At 40.9% G+C, this 22,003-nt stretch overlaps 1 protein-coding gene across 1 annotated transcript in view; it reads right to left on the bottom strand.

Moving 5' to 3' along the window:
- Window positions 1–4,304: 4,304 nt before the first annotated feature.
- SLC36A4 (solute carrier family 36 member 4) overlaps window positions 4,305–22,003 on the bottom strand; it is a 253,134-nt gene continuing 235,435 nt past the window's right edge. The window contains exon 11 of the mRNA XM_067568348.1: window positions 4,305–4,659. Coding sequence (XP_067424449.1) covers window positions 4,352–4,659 — 308 coding nt within the window. The 3' untranslated portion in view covers window positions 4,305–4,351. The remainder of the gene's footprint in view (window positions 4,660–22,003) is intronic.

Here is a 22,003-nt window from a genome sequence, read left to right as displayed (position 1 = left end):
ATCTGGGCCTAAGTCACTTTTGAAAATGGCACTTTGAAAGGCACCTAAGTTTTAACCCCTTCTGATTTTGGATGCCCAACTTGAAACACCTTAAAGGGGCCTGATTTTCAGAGTGTGGGTGCTGTGAAGTTTATGAAAAAATTAGGGCACCTAAAATTACCAGTTACTAATTAAAATCTTACTCTAGATCTAACACTAAAAGCCCATGCTATGAAATTTTATGTTAATTTCTGCATCAACTGCCACAGCCAAGATTTTCCAAAAATCAGTGCATAAACGTAGGCTTTTAATTCCATGCTTAAGTATCCTGATTTTCAAAAGTGCTGAGTACCTAACCACTCAAACTTCAGGTGGAGCTGCTGGGCACTCTATACATTTGCTTATTAGAACATTAATTGATTTAATTGACATATGGATTTAGGAGCCTAACTTTAGGCACCTAATCATAGAAAAATGGTAGCTCAAAAGTGGGATTTTCCAGATGTTCCAAAGGGATTTAGGAGCACAAATTCCATTTAAAGTCAGTGTTCCTAAATCTCTTAAGAACACGTGAAAATCCTATGTCAAGTGTCTTGCCAGTCTATGGGTTACCTCACCATATAAATGTAGGTGAATTCTCCATTATTGCGCATTCACCTAAGAAGTGATGTGGTGAAAGGTAAGAACAGTACGTAAGCAAAATGTTTTGTAATCTTTATTTAGATACAGAAAATGTAAGTTACAGAACAGTAGACAAAGTTACCCTCTTTCTTGCCCAATGTCTGAGGACAGAACACTTACAGACAAGTAAATGGTCCAGTTACTTGTAGTGTAGCCAATGATTAAGTTACATTAAAACTGTTAACAATACAATCCTGTTAAATATACATGCACTTACAGTACATAAATATAATTAAATATTTTCTGTTCCTTATTAAGAAGAAAGTAATTCCAAAGGCATACATTTTCCAATTTAAATTAGTTGGTGATAAAGTACTTTTGTGCCTATCTTAAATACATATTAATGCAAACTATCTCCACTAAGTCTGGAGTTTGTTTACCTGCATCTTTACTGGTTACCCTCATTGCAGAACTTTAAAACAGAAAGTACCATCTTATTAAGAAAAGGAGTTTGTCAGATTTCCTATCGTTTCAAATCTTTGGCAATGTTTCCTTGGAACATTCTCTCACATTTGGACTTTATGATCTCTCAGTAGTTTTATTTGTGACACTTCAGTTCTCTTAAACACAAAATACCCTGAGACCAGAGACTTTTTTTTTAAATGACTGAGGAAACGTAATATGTGAGTGTTAAATAAAGATCCTACCCTGTAGGTGAAACATAAAAATGGTACAGTGGAAAGCCTCTAAATATACTAATAAACATTTGAAAGTCTCTGAAGTGACACATTGTTTTAAATTAAATACCACCCAGAGACAGAAATACTGACCCAGAAACTAAAAGAAGCAACTTCATATTTGGGGGGTCAGTGGCATCGAGTCTGACTCTGAAACAGCTGAATGATACCATCAGGAAGGATGGGATGTGCCATGGACAGGCTTTGTGGTGAGATCTGTAGGGGTTCACACTTGGGTCAAGATTTCCAAAGCTGGGGGCCTAAAGCTAGGCTTCTAATTCCTAAGTGATTTGATTTTCAAAAAGTCTGTCCTGCATTCATTTTAGGGAGCACTCCTGGGTACTTTTCAAAAGCAGGTCACATATTTAGGCACTTAAATAAGGATATAGGAGCCTCTCCTAAGGCAGCCACCTTTGTTAACTTTGACTTTGGTTAATAGTGTCAAGCGTACATCAACCCGTACTGGCCAAAGATTATCAGCACACTCTGCACTGGCCAAATATTTCTGGTCCAAATCCTTCAGCACAATCTCAGAGGCATTTGCCATGATGCAGCAGACTGAGAACAGATGATCTGGAAGGCTTTGGCAATTATGTATCTTCCAAACACACACAAATAAAAAGAGCTGCCAAAACAATAGGAGAAAGAGAAATCTAAGTTATGTTACCAGTCCTATTAAAAATGTTCAGGATTGATTAAAATAAGTTTAACTGAAAAAAGTAAACAAATAAAAAGTGGTGGGTTTTTTTGCTGCTGTCTAGTGTTCCTTTTTTGTGAACAGGTTTTGTCACCAAAAATGTAATGAAAAACTTGGCTGCATTATGTCCTTTAGGAATAGCTTAAAGACTTGACTCTGAAAAGTGAAAGTTACTTTTTGCCTGTCCAGTCACTGCCCTCATATGCTTCTTAGTGGCACCTTAATATTACAGGTGCTGGGTATACTAGTAACATAACACTATGTCTACATTCCTTTGAAGTGCTTGCCAAGAATTTGTTTAATTTTGTCCATGCTGAAATGAAAATGAGCGTGTTACTTAGAACAATTGTTTGAAAAACCACATGCAGTTCACACCATATGCTACTATGCTGAATCCCAATTGGAAACACTTACAAAATGGAGATGAAAGCACTATAATGCTGATGACAGAGTAGGTGACTGGGGAAATATTCTGAAGGCAAGAAAAATATTAGCTATTGCCTTGTCTTAATGTGTATGGACACTAGGGGAGGGATTTATTTGGCACATTTTATTTCCTCAAGAAATGCTGTAATTAAATATATTCTTTAGAAAAATGTTTTGTTTATAAGAAGAAAATTGGATAAACTCTTTCTTTAAACAAAAATCTAGAGCTTTTTCAATTAAAAGAATAAAAATGTGGTTTCGGTATTCAAGGTGAAATTCAGCAGAGGAGGGCCCCAGAAAGCCCAACACAAGCCCTCAAACTAGATCTTTCTATTTTGGAGACTTAAGTGGTGCACTGGCCAGGAGCAAAACAGCGACTTTCACCCACTGTTACCAGCTTTCCTAGATGCTCTTTTTTTTCTTTCCAAAAATGGGAGAAAAAAAGAGGCACAATACAGTAATGTGCATGTTAAATATTACTGAAGTCAGAACATAATGATGCAAAAATAATTACTCTATTGTACATGTTGCTACAATACAAATATAGACAGCCACTCTAATTTTTAGGAATAGGTAGAAAAATGCAGCATTTCGTATAGTTGTACACTTGCAGTTCAGGACTGATTAACAGAGATTATTAAAAAAAAAAAAAAAAAGGCTGAGGGTGTAGGACAGTAGTTACAGAATAAAGTACGTACATCATCATTTGGGATCTTGGATGCTGCCTCGTTATCTGCTTCTGCATTGTTAAAGAATACATTTTTTCTGATACATGCCGACATTCTGTGACACCACACACAAAGCCCAAAGGGCATCAACCATCAGGTTTTAAAACTTACTTGTTCTATGACTGGAAGTACCATGCCCTGTCAAAACTAAGGCCCTGATCCTGCAAGCTGCTCCACATAGTCAGGCCCCTAAGCCTGCATGAACCGCAGTGAGGTCACTGGGCTCTTCCCAGGAGCATGAGTTTAACCATAAAAAGCAGCTTGCAGGATCGGGATGAAGGATTTTCCTGAAGGAGGCTGGGATCTTTTACATACTTCAGCTAAAATGCTTGTTATTCATCTGGATTGTATGAAAAAATGACCTTATGCCTAATGGCATATAAACTGACTGACGGTGGTGGTCCACAGCACATGTACTAAGCATTAAGACCTTGACCCTGAAGGCTTTGTGTCTATAGAACTCCCATTAATGCCAGTGTGGAAAGACTGCAAGAACAGTCATAGTAATTTTTCAAACCCACATTGATTTAAGATATACAAACGCCCAGTAATTAGAGCAAAGCACCTGCAGTTGTTCAAAGGAAACACTTCCAGGTCTCAGTAGTAAGTCTACAGGTCGCTGGAAACATTACTAACAATCCAAGCTATATACATAGTAACTATTATCCATGGGGGGAGAAATTCATCCCTTCAATGAGAGCCAGCAGAAGGTCTATACTCTACTTCAATCCCACTCAACCCCTTAAAACAGGGCTTTAATGAAATGTATGTAAGTGGAGCACAGGCATCATGTAGGTGATGTGATGCATGGGGTAGATTTCACCCTCTGGAGTAGGCATTTTGATTTTCTGATGAATGATTTTTGGTTGCACATGCAGTTCATCTATAAATACCCCTGCCCCTGACATCTAAACCAGTCTTTTCCTTCTCTAGATACAGCAGAGAAGGCTTGAGACTTAACGCAGAGATCTGGTCTGAAGGAGTTACAAAACGGGCAAAGCAGGAGTAGTAGGAAAAAGGAAAGGGGTGTGTTATTTTTCAGAAATTAATTTTTCAGTTCATTTAAATATGGCCCAGATCTCCAAGTTCAGGCTCTATCATGATCTTTTGCTCCTAATCAGAACCCATAATCAGGAACAAAATGATTCTTGGTTGTCTCACCATTAATTGAAACCTGTCACCAAGTGCGTAGTGTTCAAATCCTCAAAGGGGCTCTCTGTAGCGTTAACTAAGACTGTGGAAGCAGGATAAATGATCTCTTCAACTGTCACATATGTCCCTGTTAAAAAGCCAACAACTCCAATGACAGCTATAAAGATGTCTTTAAGTATCATCCACACACTTAAGTTTTCCTTGTAAAACGTAAGGATTTCAACCAAAGGTGGTAGGATCAATGCCAAAGTGCTGCTGCTTACAGCGCCAACAAAGGAAATCACCAGGTCTAGGTGAGGGATCAAGATGGCTACAGCACCTGAAAGAGATAACAAGCACTTTTGTTTTAAAAATTCAGCATTTTCATGAAAATAAAACCTTGAAATTTACATAAGCCGGTGAATCACAATCTAACAAATATTGAGCAATTTACCCCTCATTTCTCATTTTAATCAGTGTAGACCCCCAGACTTCACTAACAAATAAGGATTGTCTTCAACACTAACGTGAAGTACCAAGCTTGATTTTCAGATCCCAAAGTAAATTTGCAGGACTGGCAATTCAAAACAAAATCTTTCTGTACCTGTGGACTAAGTAAGTTTGCTTTGGAAATCATTTAGACAAGAGATCTGAAATTGCATGGTGACACTTTTACTCTCATTTTCTTCAAGAGGAATGACAGGGTCGAGGGGAGACGAACTTAGCCTGTGCTACTTACAAACTCCCTTTCCCACTGCAATCTTGGGCAAAAACAAAGAAAAAGCCACCCTACAAATGATATCAATTTTGAGGCCCTAGTAATTGATATCCGTAATATAAAATAACTTAAAAATTCACCAAAATAGACATACAACTTCCTGACTATTTGGTTCCACTGCCACCATGGTCCCAGCTTATTTGGAAATCTGTCTCTTGAAAAATATCAAATCATTAAGACTGTATAGTTTGTAAAATACCTCTGACAGGTTACCAATTAACCAGACAAAGAGTTCAGTCCAGATAAATGCATTTAGAAATAGGAGCTATTGGGCTATCCAGCACAGGGTGGTTGGTCTTTGTCCCAAAACTACAAAGTTCTACAAACTGAATTCATTGTTACAAAAGAACTAGGGCCTCTTAGGTTTTTAATCCTTTGGACTGGAAACACTAACCAAGATGTCTTAGTTGTGATTTAGAGTCATACAAGTGTGTTACATAATGCTTTCAGTTCTGTATTCTAAAATTGTTGAGCAGAGGCTCCAATCTAATCTCCAGTGAATGTCGGGGAACAGCTGACTTTTCCCTTCACAAATGCATCCCCTTCTGGCTGGCAGAAATTAGCACAGACATGAATGTCAGCTGCTTCTTTGGAATAACTCAGTGGAAGGAAGGTAAAAGGAGAAAACCTCCAGTATGACAGGAATCACGCACAAAACATTTTCTGTAGGGCTGTCAAACGATTTAAAAAATTGCAATTAATTACGAGATTAAAAGCAGTCATGATTAATTGCAGTTTTAGTCGCAGTGTTAAACAATAATAGAATGCCAATTTAAATTTATTATAAACATTTTTGGATTTTTTTGACATTTTCAAATACATTGATTTCAATTGCAACACAAAATACAAACTGTATGGTGCTCACTTTATATTATTTTTTATTACAAATATTTTCACTGTAAAAAGATAAACAAAAGAAATAGTATTTTTCGATTCACCTCACACAAGTCCACTCAGTCTTACTTTTTGTTCAGCCAATTGCTAAGACAAACAAGTTTGTTTCCTCAACCTAACAAGCAGCACTTTGATTTCAAATGGAACCTTACAAGTTTTGCAGACTAATATCCCAGGTGTAAGCCATCAGGGTGAGCAACAGTCTTGAATTCTGTGGGCAGTTGAAATTAAAAAGGCAATTTACTAAAATAAATATCATTCATGCACCACAATTAACTTGTTGCATGATATTAGCATGATATTAGCATCACAACAAAGACCTCAAGAAGTTTCAGAAAAGGATTACGTACTTCTATGATTAAGAACAAAGGCTGGTTTTATGACCCTTCAGAGTATTACAGGACTCTCCTATTATCTCACTCTATTAACAGAAGTTAGCTATAGAATAAATGCTACTGATTTCTTGTGGCAGCTGTGGTTTGCAAATTCCACAAGGATATAAAAGAGAAGGGCACAATACTCTGTCCAGAGGAAACTAGGGGCAAAGACAGAAGTCCTAGAGAAAATCCTAGGAACACCCAGACATGGGAAGAAAGTTTAGACTGTGTTTTATGTTGTGATGTTACTGAGTTCGCAAGAAAGTCAAACACCAGGAAAGGGGTATTTGCCCATCTATAGAGTGGAGCAGATTGGGGGTGTCACCTTCTTATACACTTCCCAGGATAAAGTTTAAAAGGCTATCAGTTTTTAGGCTTCTTGGCATAAAGTCTTTTCTCCTGATTAAAACTGGATAGCTTTAGTGGTATGGGATTAGGGAATCCAGCAACTCTCTATTCCAGGTGGTGGAAGATTGAAAATTTTTGTGCTGAGGATACATATAATACCTACTGTAAGTGATGAGTCCTCAAGAGCAGTGGAGCATATAAGTACAGGTGCCTTGCATACCGAAAACCACCCTCCTGAAGTGAGTAGGTGTGCAGCATATCCCATTGATCTCAATGGCTGAGAACCCTTCAGTTTAGTTCAATCCCTAATTTAACTCTATTTCTTGTGCAGCCAAAAGTCCCATTGAAGACAATAAAGAAGGAACCATGGGTGCACAAACAATGCAGAACTGGGCACTCAGGCCTGGATAACTGGCAAGCATACTTAATACTTGTACTGCATTATATAACACACAAAAGTCAACGAAAACTGAAGTTGAAATGTTTGTGCTGAGTGGTAAAACTCAGTTAATCAATATGTTGAAGACTGGAGCAATGGAGATTGCTGCACATTTATTATCTGGCTGGTTAAATGGATGTAGTGAGTGTAGTCTTTAAATATTGATTCTTTAACTTCTGTAACAGACTTCATTCAGTCACAAGTGCTGACAATTAAACAGGATTATTCATTAGTTATATTGAATTGGAATGTTTGAAAATGTTCTTCTTGATTAAAAAACAGTGAAAGATTTAGTTATTTTTTTTAAAGATAAAAACACAAAATGAAAATATATATTGTAATGACTCCTTTAGACTCGAGAAAAGCAGAAAGGGGGGTACTTTGGATTGGATTTTGGTAAATTAAAACTTAATCCAGGATTGATATAAAATAGGACCAGGATCCAAACAATTTCAAAATTCTATCCACAAACTTAAGTTTTCCTTGGAAAACAAAGTTGTCACAACCAATGCTAAAGTACTGCTGCTTAGAGCTCCAATGAAGGAAATCACCAGCTATAGATGAGGGAACAGTGTGTTCCTGGGTTTTAGTTAATTTCTTCTTTCAGTCACTTAATGCATTCAGAAACACAAGTCACATATTCCCCTTTCATTTATGTCTGCCAAAGAATGATTCCAGAGTTAATAATAGTTATAGAATTATAGAAGATTAGGGTTGGAAGGGACCTCAGGAGGTCATCTTCCCTGCTCAAAGCAGGACCAACCCCAGTCAGGGCTTTGTCAACCCAGGCCTTAAAAACCTCTAAAGATGGAGACTCTTTCACTGCCCTGAGTAACCCATTCCTGTGCTTCACCACCCTCGTAGGGAAAATGTTTTTCCTAATATCCAACCTAGACCTCCCCCACTGCAATTTGAGACCATTGCTCCTAGTTCTGTCATCTACCATCACTGAGAACAGCCCAACTCCATCCTCTTTGAAACCCCCCTTCAGGTAGTTGAAGGCTGCTAAAAATCCCCCCTCACTCTTCTCTTCTGCAGACTAAATGCGCCCAGTTTCCTCAGCCTCTCCTCATAAGTCATGTGCTCCAGGCCCCTAGTCATTTGTGTTGGCTTCTGCTGGACTCTCTCCAATTTGTCCACATCCCTTCCTCTAGTGGTGGGCCCAAAATTAGACACAATACTCCAGATGTGGCCTGACCAGTGCCGAATAGAGGGGAATAATCACTTCCCTCAGTTCGCTGGCAATGCTCCTACTAATGCAGCCCAATATGCCGTTAGCCTTCTTGGCAACCAGGGTACACTGCTGACTCATATCCAGCTTCTTGTCCACTGTAACCCCCAGGTCCTTTTCTGCAGAACTTCTGCTTAGCCAAGGCAGTCCCTAGTCTACAGCAGTACATGGGATTCTTCCATCCTAAGTGCAGGATTCCTTGAGGACCTGTTCCAAGATTTTTCCAGGGACTGAGGTGAGGCTGATTGGTCTGTAGTTCCCCGGATCCTCCTTCCCTTTTTTGAAGATGGGCACTATATTTGCCCTTTTCCAATCATCTAGACCTCCTCTCTTGCCACGAGTTTTCAAAGATAACGGCCAATGGCTCTGAAATCACATCAGCCAACCCCCTCAGCACTTTCGGATGCATTTCATCCAGCCTCATGGACTTGTGTATGTCCAGCTTTTTTAAATCGTCCTGAACCTGCTCTTTCACCCCTGAGGGCTGCTCACCTCCTCCCCATTCTGTGCTGCCCAGTTCCGTAGTCTGGGAGGTGACCTTGTCTGTGAAGAGAGAGGCAAAAAAAGCATTGAGTACTTAAGCTTTTTCCACCTCATCTGTCACTAGGTTGCCTCCCCCATTTAGTAAGGGGCCCACACTTCCCCTGACCTCCTCCTTGTTGCTAACATACCTGTAGAAACCCTCCTTGTTACCCTTCGTGACCCTTGCTAGCTGCAACTCCATTGTGCTTTGGCCTTCCTGATTTCACTCCTGCAAGCTTGAGCAGTATTTTGTACTATTCTGTGATCATGTAAGGTACACGAAGCACTCTGTTTGGGAAGTTCTCAGAATCTTAACATGGGCTGTACTGAAAGTAGGAAATCCTGTAATAGTCACATGGAACAGTCCTTTGAGTTTGACCAGCAGTGAAATCAGCTTCAGGCCCCTAGGGAATGGGTAGGAGCAGTTTGAACAAAAGGGTCTCATAGAAATGGCTGGGGATTGGAGCCTATCACTTCCATGGTGAATTCTGCATTCTGACCTCTTTACAGAGTTATAGTAGGATTCTGCAGCACTGTCCCAACACTGCAGTAATGCTTGTGTGGGGAGTGATCTTTTGGAATATTACTGTAGAATAGTTTTCTTTTTATAAAGGAGAGCTCTCTCCGGTGGAAAAGTTTCCTTTGCTTCATTCGGTTTCATTTCTAGTTATATTACCTCTGTCTTAACCAATTTCTCTCCCTCCTACAAGCCAGCCAAATTAAAAGTCAGCTTTACTTGCTGAGGGATTTCCTGCCTCATATGGTGAATTCCACTGAGTTCAGCAGGAAAAAATCTCTCTCTCCTTTCTTCCAGTACAGGCAGATCTATCTGAACGATAATATACAAGGCTGTAAATAGACTCAAATATGTGTAATTCAAAAACCTCTTCCTGATACACTGTGATAATCATCTAAGGGGGAAATTTACCTGCCCTTGGAAGGCCCTCTCTGATGTACAGGGGGAAGACTGAGTGGCTCCGTATCCTCTGTGTAGCCGGGAGGCAGTTTCCTTGGTGGTCTCTAGGAAAGAGGCATGACTGCTGAAGGAGACTATCCCTCTCCGCTTAGAACTATGAGGATGAGCATGCCTATCCATAGGGTGCTAAGGGTTAAGAAAGAGCCCAGCTGCATACCCCAGAGAAGAAAGGATAGGGATAGGGCTGGAGGGATAATAAGCAGACATCACAGATTGGTGGCACACAGCATACTCATGGTCTACATTAAAAGCTTCCATCACCTTTCTTATTACAGACATGTACCTGAAACCACATGTTCTGCTAAAGATTTGGAATGAGAGGAAATGTAATTGTGGTTAACAAATAGCTTATAATTATGTTAATGCACAGATAGCACTTCAGAAATGTCAAGCACCTGGAAAAACAACGATGCGTGTGTGTGTGTTTTTCTAAATGAGAGGAAAGAGTCCTGTGCTAAAGGCCCTAGACTGGGACTTGGGAGATGTGGGTTCAGTCCCTACTTCTACCACAGACTTTCCATGCGACCTAAGATAAGTCACAGTCTCTCTGAGCTTCAGTTCTCCATCCGTGAAATGTGAAGAGACTGTCCCTTAATCCGCGCTAAGCACTTACAAGCACACTGAGCCCTGACCTCAGTTGGGGCTTTCCAGTGGTACTGTAGTATAAATCATTAAAAAAAACACAAAGAAGAAGAATTTGATTTGTACCTCTGCACAGTGATTTGACATTTAATATTTTAGCACCAGATAACAGATCAGAAACCATGAGCACCATTTCATGCATATAGATTTCCAAGGCCAAAAGAGACCGTTGTGATCATCTAGTCTGGCCTCCTGCCTAACACAGGCCCTAGAACCTCCCCAAAATAATTTCTTCAACACGTCTTGTAAGAAAAACATCAAATCTTGATTTTAAAATGGTCAGTGATGGAGAATCCACAACCACCCTCGGAAAGTTGTTCCAATGTTTTATTACTCTCATTGTTAAAAATGTATGCATTATTTCCAGTCTCAATCTGCCTAGCTTCAGCTTCTGGCCATTGGCTAGTGTTATACCTTCTCTTCGAGACTGAAGAGCACATTATTAAATATTTGTTTCCCATGTAGGTTCTGACAGACTCATCACCACCCCTTCACCTTCTCTTTGTTAAACTAAACGGATTGAGCTACCTGTGTCATGAAACATTCCTGTTGGGATTTTATATCCAGGAGTTGAATGTGATCAGAACAATACTGATAACATTTAGCAAAACTGCTGAAAATATTTGCCTATTTGTTGCAGCTGATTATGTAACTTGCCAAAGTTATCATCTACCACAGAATTCTTTTCTCATACCAGCAGGTGCTTAGGCAACCACAATATAACTAAGGCTAACATTTGTACTGCCTGCATGAAGTCAGCGAAGCACAACCTTATGACCTGTGTTTCATTTTTCTGACATTAAATGCAAAGACAACACTGATTTATTAAAGAGGGACTTTCACAGAGATATTTTGAGGAAATGCAGTATTCAAAAGATCTTAAAGGTAGAGCAATGGCTGGGGTAAGGCAGAGGCTAAGCTCTTCCAATTGGTATGGACTGTAAACAGTTGACAAACTCTTTGGCACAGTTACATTTGCATTTTAATATGAAATGTAAAGCCATTTTCTTCCAGTGGGTTCAGGCTGTGACCAGTATAAATCCGATTCTTGGGTAAAGCCACCTTGTCAATAATCTTCACCTGACATATAAAAGCTACAAACGCATTCCAGTGTTAAAAATGTAGTCAACATTTATGAAGTGATACATGGCGCACAGCTTGAGAATCCGACTAGAACAGAGCAATCACTTCACCATCTTAAACCCTGGGTCAGTAGGGGAAGTGGCATCTCACCATTCCCCAGCTCCCAGGATTCCCCATTCACCAGTTACTCAATGCCAGCATTCCCCACCTCACTACCACTCAATTCCAGCAGTGCCCATCCTCATCTTACCACCCTTTATAAAAAGTTCCTACTTCTCAGGCAAAACTGGATAGGGAAACATAGCTGAATATTTCATGTTCCTTTGTTTTCCTCTGTAGCCAATTATCTGTTATCAAGTTTAAATTAGTTATGAGATCTTTTCTACCCTGTCAAGTTATACGTGTGTGTGTGTGTGTGTGTGTATATTTTATACCGCTGGATAAAATTGAGGTGTTATGGCGAGATACCATGGTAAATCTCACAATTCTTAGATGACAATTCCTGTGATTGCTATGATACTCCGCACAGTACCCAAGGTTGTAAGACACCTCACCAACACTTGCCTTCAGCATGAAACAGTCTTGTCTGCATCTGCTATGGATCAGCTCCCTGAAAATAACAGCCTCTGGCAGCATAAGCCCTGCCCTCTACCTGTACAAGTAGCAACAGGCACATCAACCCCCTAATACTTGGAGTGTTCCCTGCAGTGCCCAGCCCCTTAGCCACAAAACAGACACAGAACTAACATAGTTCCCAAAGGGACAGTACACTCCAGCTTGCAAGAGTCAACTTTGCTTAACACCAGAGAGCTGTGCACACACACACACAGTGAAAACAAGAATAAGTTTATCATCAAAGAATAGCGATTCAAGTAATGGTAAGACAGGCTATTAGAAACAAATAATTACATATAAAACAAAATCAATAAACATGCTTTCAAGAGACTTCTTCTTTCATATGGCTTGTGTAGAGAGCAACGATTACAAATTTATATCTAGGTTTGGTAGCCAGCTCATTGCCGCAGGAGTGAGCTGGTGAATGTCCTTCCGGCCCCCGGCAAAAGAACAAAGGCGGCACTCAGATTTGATGTGCTTAATCGTTTGTGACTGGTGACCATGATCACATACAGGTGTTTGCCTCATTTTCCACTTAAAGAGGGTTTGTCCACATCTCTCATGAATGTCCTGATGCAATTCAATCTGCACTAGTCTTTCCAACATAAATCAAAACCCGGTGATTCCTTGGCAGGTCAACAACAAGCTGTTTGTTTTGAGCGGTCGACATGCTCCAGGTGACTCTCCACTGAGCCTCAGCATCGAAGTTGAGTGTAAGGGTCTTGATGCAGTTCCATAGAGGGTTGCGGAATTTTAATCTTATCTTTGGTGGGTCCCGGGGCATCGTGCAATGGGATCCTTGTGTTTGCATTGACATGGTTAAGAAAGTCAGATGTTTGGGCAGCTCTTTTAATCTGTGGAGGCTGGATGTGTGATAGGACTGGGAGCCTGATTTAAGCATCCCTGATGCTATGCGCATTGCATTATTGAGCTGAGTATCAAGGAGTTTAGTGTGGCTGCTTTGAGATAACACTGTTGCACAGCACTCAGCCGCAGAGCATACCAAGGCAATTGTCGCAGTTCATTGGGTCCATGAACTGGAGCCCGATGATGTTCTGGCCAGTTTCCTAATAAGCGCAATACTAGACCTGACTTTATTATGGGTGTTTGAGGTGTTGTTGGAAGGTCAAACTCCAGTCCCGTGTAATGACAAGATACTTTGGTTTAGCCTCATGGCTGACACTCTCTCTGCAGAACTGCAGATTGAGCCATTTTATTGTTCAGATGGAAAGCGTTTTTAGGTTAGGCCTAAGTTTCCACTGTTGGAAACAATCAGAGATTATATTAAGATTTCGGTTTAGGGTGATGGTATGGAGGCTTGTGTGCTGCGCAGCATGGGCAATGTTATCTGCATACATGAACTTCCTCAACTCTGTCGTTGGTATATCCGCAGTATATAAATTAAGAAGCATTGGGGCCAGAAGCCCTGAGGGATGCCTGAGTTAAGAGTTCTTGGTCTGCTGATCTGGCCATTAAGGTATATCTTAAAGCAGTGGTCCCTGGTCTAGAGACTAAATTTTACTAACAGGTTAGCCTCTTGTTTAAAGAAGCTTCTCATCCAAAATTCTCTTCAGTGTTTTCACTAAGCCTACCTGAAATCCCTTTTTCATAAAGCAAACTTGCTGTCTATTTACTTCCTCAATGAAGTATGCCAGGGTGTATTCTCTGCTCCCCAAAGATGTAGAGCAAATCTTTGAAGTGCACCTCAAGATAAGGTTCTCCCCACAACCCTCCTGCTGTTTCCCTCTTCCAGTTAGTTTCTTTCTGAATATCTCAGAATCCTTCATTTGCATTCAGTTCTCATTACCAATAAGAGACCTATTGTGAATCGAGACAATACTCAATTTACATGTAAGCAGATAGATGGATAAACATCATTTGTGTGACAGAAAACCTGTTTTTCATCTTTGCTAGTCACCAATACCTAGATGCAGATTTTAACAGCATACTTTCAGTACACACACACACACACACGCACGCACACTCCTTACACAATATCTGTACATGCATTTCACAATGATATCGATGACCAATGTGATACTGGCTTTTATTTCAGACCTCACATGATATTCTTTGGTGAACTAGAATGTACATACCAGACGGAGGAGATTTTTGTAACCCCCATGTACCCTTGCCAACAGATACTAATTCCTGGGTAACAGTTCTTCATTTAGTGAAGATTTCATTTAACACTGAATTGTGTATCTCCCACTCATGGTCAGTGAAGGAATGCCTGCTAAGTTTGTCCACCAATGAGTTTTGTGCACCTGGGAGGCATGTTGGTGAGAATGTGATGGGGTACTGGATACACCTGTTCTGTAAGTGGACCACTCATATGCAGAGAAAGAAATTTCACTCCCCGTTTTGTATAAACAAAGATGTTCATCACATTGTCCAACATTATCCAGACATATCAGAACTATATAAGTGGAAGAAGAGATTGATATGCATCCAGGTATCCACATACCTTCTATCATGTGGTCACCACTATTAGTTCCCCAGACCATGTGGGATGGGTCTGTGATAACAGTCATGGTAGGTGTGAGAGGAAGGAAAAGGACTTCAGCACATACTTGTTCTGGGTTCATCCATCAAGTGAGGTAAAGCCCTGACATTCGCAAGGACAGTCCCTTTGGTATTCACGCTATTTCTGTTTGTCAAGTAAGCAGACTGAAGCCAGGCCTTTAGGCATTGGAGATGAAGTCTGGCAAATGATGTTATGTAAGTGCAAGAGGCCACGTGACAGAGTATGAAAAGACAGATTTTGACAATAGTTCGAATGCTCATGGCCTGGAATCTGTCTAGAGAGGGGTAGGCACTTGCTGACGTCAAGTCTAAGCTCACTCCTATAAAATTATGTTGTCAACCTCGGAGTCTGACTAGACTTTTCCATGTTTAGGCAGATTTCCAAAGATGCCAGGAGGCAGAACAAAGATAAGATTGACAGCTGAAGTTCCTGGTTGGATATGCCTGTTAGGAGCCAGTTGTCCAAGGATGGGAAAATGGTGTAGCTGTTTCATCTCATCTGTGCAGTTACCGATGAGAAGATTTTTGTGAAGACCCTGGGTGCAGTTGCCAGACCAAAAGGGAATACTCAAAACTGGCATTGTTCCTGTCCTACCAGAAACACTCTGTGAATGAGTGAATGCCCACGTGAAAGCAAGCATCTTTCAGGCCAAGAGTCACAAACCATGTCTTTTTCCATGGAAGGAATTATTGATGCCAACATAATCAGGAGAAATTTTAATTTGCAAACAAAAATATTTAGCTGATGTAAGTTGAGAATGGGCCTCCAGCCTCCTTTTTTCTTGGGAACTATCAAATATTGGGAGAAGAACCCTTTCCCTTGATGTTGAGGTGACACTCACGCTATAGCCCCTTGTTCAAGGATAGAGTTCACCTCTTGTTGGAGGATCTCCTTGTGAGAGTGGTCCCTGAAGAGAATCTGGGAAGGGGGTTTGTGGGAAGGTGGAGAAAAACTGGATGGTGTAGCTGAAGTGGATGATATCTAGTACCCACTTGTCTATGTTATAGCCCTTCTGTTGTAGGTGAAGTACACTAGGTGGCCACCAAAAGTTAAGAAAACAGGTGGGGATGGCATCAGTGATGGTTTGGAACACTCCAACGTCCCATGGATGAAGTTGGGTGACTAAAATTGACGTCTTTGCAACTTCTGACATTTGCATGGGGGTTTGTATGGTTGTTGGTGGTAGAAAGGCTGGGGAAGAGGCGTTGGTTTACCCACCCATTTATGATGTTTCTTCTGTGTGGCCTGGATATAAATGCCCATGGAGCAGAAGGTTGTCCTGGAGTCTTAATGAGTAAAAAGACTCTTCTGTCTTTTTCTTAAAGAGACTAGTTTTTGTCAAAGGGCAAAACCGCAATGGTGTTCAGAATCCCTCTGAGAAACCCCAAAGAATGAAGCCATGATTCATGCCACATTACTATTGCATTTGCTGTAACACTAGACATGATATTGGCCATGTAGACTGCAGCTTGGTATGAAGTTTTGCCATGAGTCTACTCGCATAAAAAAAGATCTTGGAATGGGCACTGTGCTCCTGAGGAAGTTTATCTTAAACTCTAAGAACTTGGTGTAGTTTATAAAATCATATTTTGCTAATAGGGCCTGGCAGTTACTGATTCTAAACTGAAAGTGAATGGATGTGAACACGTTCCTCCACAGAATGTGAAAATGTTTAGCACCCTTGTCTGCCATGGGGGTGCAGGGGGTTGGGGTCTTGTTCCCTGGGGTAGTAGTTCTACAAGACAGTTGGCAGGGGGAGGAGGATGGGTGAAGAAAAATTCTGCCCCTTTCACAGATACATAGTACTCTCTCAGGTCTTTTGGGGGTAGGGGAGGATGGTACAGGTATGTGCCAAACTTCTCTGGCTGGTTCCATGATAGCCTCATTTACTGGGAGAGCTACCTAATTGGGTCCAGTTGTACGGGGAGATTTTGATAGACTAATAAAAGGGCCAGAGATCACATGATATGATAATCAATAGTACACTATTTGTTGCTAACAGCAGCCAAACTTGGTAGGCCTTTCTGCAGGCCTGTGCAGCCTTGACATGACTAAGCCAGGAGGGGAGGAGAACCTTTGCCTGTCCCTGCACCCGCTCCCTGATGCTCTGGTGGATGTGCTGGGATCTGTGTTTCAGGAAAAGACCAATAAGCTTATTCATGCATGCCCTCTGGGAGATGTTTGTCTGGGATTCAAGATATGTAGATTCTGTAGGAACACATCTAGTTAATTAAGTACTCTGGCGACCATAGAGCTAGCTTTTGAAACTTTTTTTCCCTCTTTCTTGACGTGTTATTGTCTGCTAACAAGGATAAATGGGGGGAGAAGGGGGAGGGGAGAGGCTTGAACTCTTTGGGATCTCTTCTTGGACACGGCTTATGGATCCTCCAACGGAAGCTAGAAGATCAAGCCAATCAGAAAGCCGTTGCTGTTTCCACTCGAAAGCCGCTCCAGACTTTGGTAATTATTGAGGGTTGGGATGTTTTATTAACCTGTTGTGGACGTGTGTAAGTGCTTGAGCCTAAGTAAAGCATAGCTTTGTAGTAAGAGCACTGTTGTGTTCTTACTGTTTCTACCAGTCCATCTATCTATCGGCTGGAAGGCCGTGTCTCCATTTGTCTTATTTCCTGACACTACCTCGCACAAAGTAAAGTTACCATGAACTTTGGGATGGCAGAACTCCGGGTAACACAGTGGGCTGTAGATTATGCTGTGTGTCATGAACTGCCTCAAGATCTGAAATTAATTTGCCACCCTCTGCAAGATTTATTGGTATTTCCTGTGGTCATGAGGCAGGGATAGTGAAGATGGGGCAATTATCTCATCGGGAAAGGAAGGTATTATGCCTGTCAGTACCAGTGAGACTGGCTCAAAGTCCTTCTCCTCTGTATACTCGTCAGAACTGGTTGCTGTTGCCTAGGGGAAGAATGCTGGTGAGACACTTGCATGGATCCAGGGTGCTGTGCATAGGGATCTCATGGACCCCAATAAGGCCCATACAATGGTTCAAAGGCAGGTTGCAGGGTACTCCAAACCATTGGGTACCAGCAGCCTCTGGGAGGATAGTCTTGTCTGATCAGAGGACAGATTCAGAATAGTCTAAAAGTCCTGCCCAGGCTAACCTCCCTTTGTGGAGGTGATTGTTTGTCCTGCACCTCAGATTCAGCTAAAAAAAAAAAAAGGTCAGATCTGGTTCCATTGGCAGTACCTTCAGTGCCAGTGGATGGAGACTTTGGCTCGTGAATGGAGCAAGGGAGTAGCTTTTTCTCCTCAGCAAGGACTCCTCTTTTGGTGTCAAAACAACACTCAGAAGGACTGGATTCAGAAGCAGAGGAGGTGGAGGGCATGGGAGGGCAAAGATATCCTCTGGGGAGCATAAATCTCAGTCTGTTCTGGAGTGTAAGTGGTCTTAGTAGTTGGAACCATCAGATCCAGTGCATCCACAGGCTTAGAGTTCTGTGTGTCCTTATATGGTTGGTCTGGTTCCGCTGAAGGAGATGGTCCCACCTGGAGCTCTGGGTCAATAATTACAGATGCAGATTCTTTGGCTTACTAGCTGGTACCAGAGTTGGTACCATTAGATTCTTGCTCCTGCGCACTTTAACTCATGGTTGGGAGGCTTACACAGGCCTAAGTCTTTGGAATCTGAGTGTGAGGACTTGTCTGATTTGGAAGGAGTCAGGGAGGGTTCCTTTCTCTTGGGAGCAGATCTGAAAGGGGATCTGTTCTTGTATCTGTGAGAGAGTGTCCCTTACTCATGAGGGACCCGAAATAATGGGTCTTTGGTTTTTATCAGATCTGACTTCTGCTCTGGAGCTGTGCTCAGAGAGGTGCTGCTTGAGAGCTGAGGACAATGTGCCGGGGGGTGGGCGAGTCTCTCCAGCTTGGAGCAGATGGGGGTCTCTTTGCTGTCTCCATGCGGTACGTCCTCAATCAAAGCTCTTACGTCTCTCAGGTCTAGAGAAGAGAAGGAGCTGCAGATACTGCATTTAGCAGTGATGTGACCTTTTCCAAGGCAGTAGAGACGGGGCTGGTGGTCGTCGCTGACCAAGATGGAGAAAAGTCAGGAGACACAGTTCTTAAACTCTGGAACTTTGGGCATACTCCTTCTCCCAAGGGTGGTAAACACAGAGGGTGCCTGAGGTGAAGAATACTAATCTACATTACTAAAGCCACCAAGAACTCTGTACAATTATATTTACAGATAAAAAAGATAGCTTTGGACACAGGATTCTGACTCAGGCCACACAGCAGTAAGAAGGAGCTGGAGAGGTGGTCAGGCCTCCCCTTATACTTTCAGTGCTGAGCAAATGGAGTTTGTGTTGGTCCAGGCCTATGCCCTACACTACTTGCAAGATTTTCTGGTCTCAAGCACATGGTGTGCATGCAGACCCCTGTGTGGAATACACATAGGGGTCAGTGCTTGAAGAAGAACTGAAAGTTTCTCCTTTAGCAGAGACTGAAGAATAATGCTGGATTACAGAGTAGTCCGTGAAGAACTGCCCTTTTTCAAAATGGCTGCATCACCCATTGCCTAGAAGTCCACATTCCAACTGCATTGTTCTATTCTGGTGAATGGTAAAACTCCCATTTGCCTCCAGTGGAGTTTGGGTTAAACCTATGCTGTACACTTCTAAATGCCAGCCTCAATGTCCTATTTGGTTACAGAACATGCATGACATTGTGGGTTTGGATCTAGCAAAAACATTTCAGAAGTGAAAATCTTCAAATTTAAATGTAAGCCAAATTGGAAAAGAATAGCCAAATAAAACTGACTGTTTTCACAGATCTAACAAGTTACGGTTAACTGGATATTCATCCAATAATTCATAATCCCATATAGCCACTCTGAACTGGAGCAGGACATAATTTTTCATTTACACTGTCTATTTTCTGTGTACTGCAGCTTTAAATGTAGGCAGTCTCCATATCTTTTGCAGGGACAACTATATGAAGGCTGACGTTGTTTCAGCTCAGGTGTAGCATGTTACACAATAAGCACCTATTATCTCTCCCTCAGAAACACTGTATTAGTCCTTTCTTTGTTGTTTGCCTTAATCTGAAATAAAAGCCACCGAGGCAGAAAATTACACATTTTAACCTTTTTGTGAGAGAATGTTGTATTTTGTGTCTTGTTTAACATGAAGAGTTATAAAGCTAGCCATATTTCCAGTATGGGTGTTTTAAATAGATATCACATTTTTATATAGTTTAAACTGTTCTTTTTCTAACTTGGCTCTTTTAAATAAGAAATGTTTTGACTCAACCTTTTTTCATTTTTGCTTTAGAAAAGTGGTAAGAATTAAGTCTATAATTACACTGATGGGAAAAGAAGCGAACACAAATTTATTTAAATGAAAATACAAGCTCAACAGGTAACTCAATACCTTTAAAATATGAAGCAGGAAGATTTGTCTTTATAGCATCTATGGAGGAGAAGTTTTTTAAAAGGCCCACTGATTTTCAGTGGGATTTGTGCTTCTAAATCCATTAATCACTTTAAAAAAATCTCCTTCTCTAGAACTTCCGAAATAGCATTTCAGTCATGGGAGTATAGACATATACTGAGCATGACTAAACGTTAAAATGAATGTAAGAGCAAGTGTGTTTCTTAGGCTTTGTCTTTACAGGGATTTAAGCAACTCTTGTAGCTGCATCATTCAAATGGCTACAAAGACACAGTTTAAACTGGTGCAACATGATTTGCACAAACACAGCTTATTCTGCTTTCTAGCTGAGGTAAACACTACAGCAAATTGTTTTGCACTAGTGTTAACTGCATCTCCAGTAATGGTTTACATTGCTGCAGTTACACTGGTGGCTAAAATCCCACTGTAGACAAGAGCTTGGTTCACACCAAGATCCCTACATATGCAACATTTAAAGCATATCAAAATGAATTTACCGTAGTTTGGTTCAACAAAATCATGTTGAACCCATGACAATGAAAGACAATGTTCCCAAATTTAGTTTTCTATTTTACCATGCAAGCAAACCAATTTAAATTATTTAAATATGCATTGTTGTAGTGATTAGGTCTATGGCAAAAACACAAAAGAATAATTGTATGGATTGGATGGTCATGGCTATACCCAAAATTGCCTAAGTAAATTCCTTTATTGAAGGTAATGCTCTTTTTTCTAACTTGGCTTAAGTCACCTTTGTGACTTTCAGCATAGGAATGTACTGGGAATAAAAGGGGCTTATATAATAAGCTACATTTACAAACATTTAAAGAGACACACTCAAATCAGATAAATAATTTGTTCTAAAACTAGACAAAAATCAGAAAGATCACAACCGACATGTGGAGAACTTTGTCGGATGCCCAGGGGTACTCAGATATTCACTAGCCTAAGTACATGAGACGTCCTCATAAAGATGCCTGACATAGGCTTGAACAGCCAAAGTACAACTAACTAGGATTATGGTTCCTGTAACTGATGTGCTTGACAGATGAGCAGAGTCAGGAAGTTTGCAAATTAGGCCTTTTTTTCTTATTCTTAAAAACGGAAAGTAACTAGTAGAAACATTCCTTTAGGTGGTCAGCAGAGATACACTTCAAAAGTTTCCATCCATGTTTCTTCCTGCCAACATCGTTTCACAAATGTTAAAAAATGATGTTCCTATATTGCTTCCCAGATAACAAAGACCCCAATCTCGCAAATGTATCCATGCAAATGGACCACCCATGCCCAGGGAGAGTCTCATTGGAATCAGGCACGTGGATATGGTTGTGTGAATGCAGTTGCAGGGTTAGGGCCAGAGATCACAACTCAATGACAACCATTATTTTTAAAAAATAATAATATATTTAGAAAGTCACTGGAGTCACACATCTATTATATTTCTCTTAAAACAAAAACCCCAAAGCACCCTAAGTATATCTAACAGACCACCAAGAAGACAATTTAGGTTTCATTTTGACCAAACATAACTAACAGAATTTAGCATTGCAATAAAAGCACTTTATTTTTAAAATAATACTCCCCAGTCTTTACAACTCAAAAGTATTGCAGCATTCTAGGTTCATTTGGGTATATCTCACCAAATCAATCCCCTGCCATTGCTGGGGCCTAGGACATTGGTGCACTTTGGTCTCTCCTTTACTCTGCTTGTGGCACTCAATAGTTTGGTCTCCAGAAGGCTGTGATACTTTAACTTAATCCTGGTTGTTAGGCTCAGTTCACTGGTAACTAAGTGGAGTTTAGTAGCTTGTGATGTGCAGGAGGTCAGACTGGATGATCTGGTG

This window comes from Emydura macquarii, unplaced genomic scaffold (assembly GCF_026122565.2).
Source record: "Emydura macquarii macquarii isolate MOO-44397 ecotype Brisbane River unplaced genomic scaffold, CSIRO-AGI_Emac_v2 contig_318, whole genome shotgun sequence".
NCBI classification, from domain to species: Eukaryota; Metazoa; Chordata; order Testudines; family Chelidae; genus Emydura; species Emydura macquarii.
The sequence above is the reverse complement of the archived record's forward strand: the minus strand, read 5'-3'. Positions and strand labels throughout refer to the sequence as shown.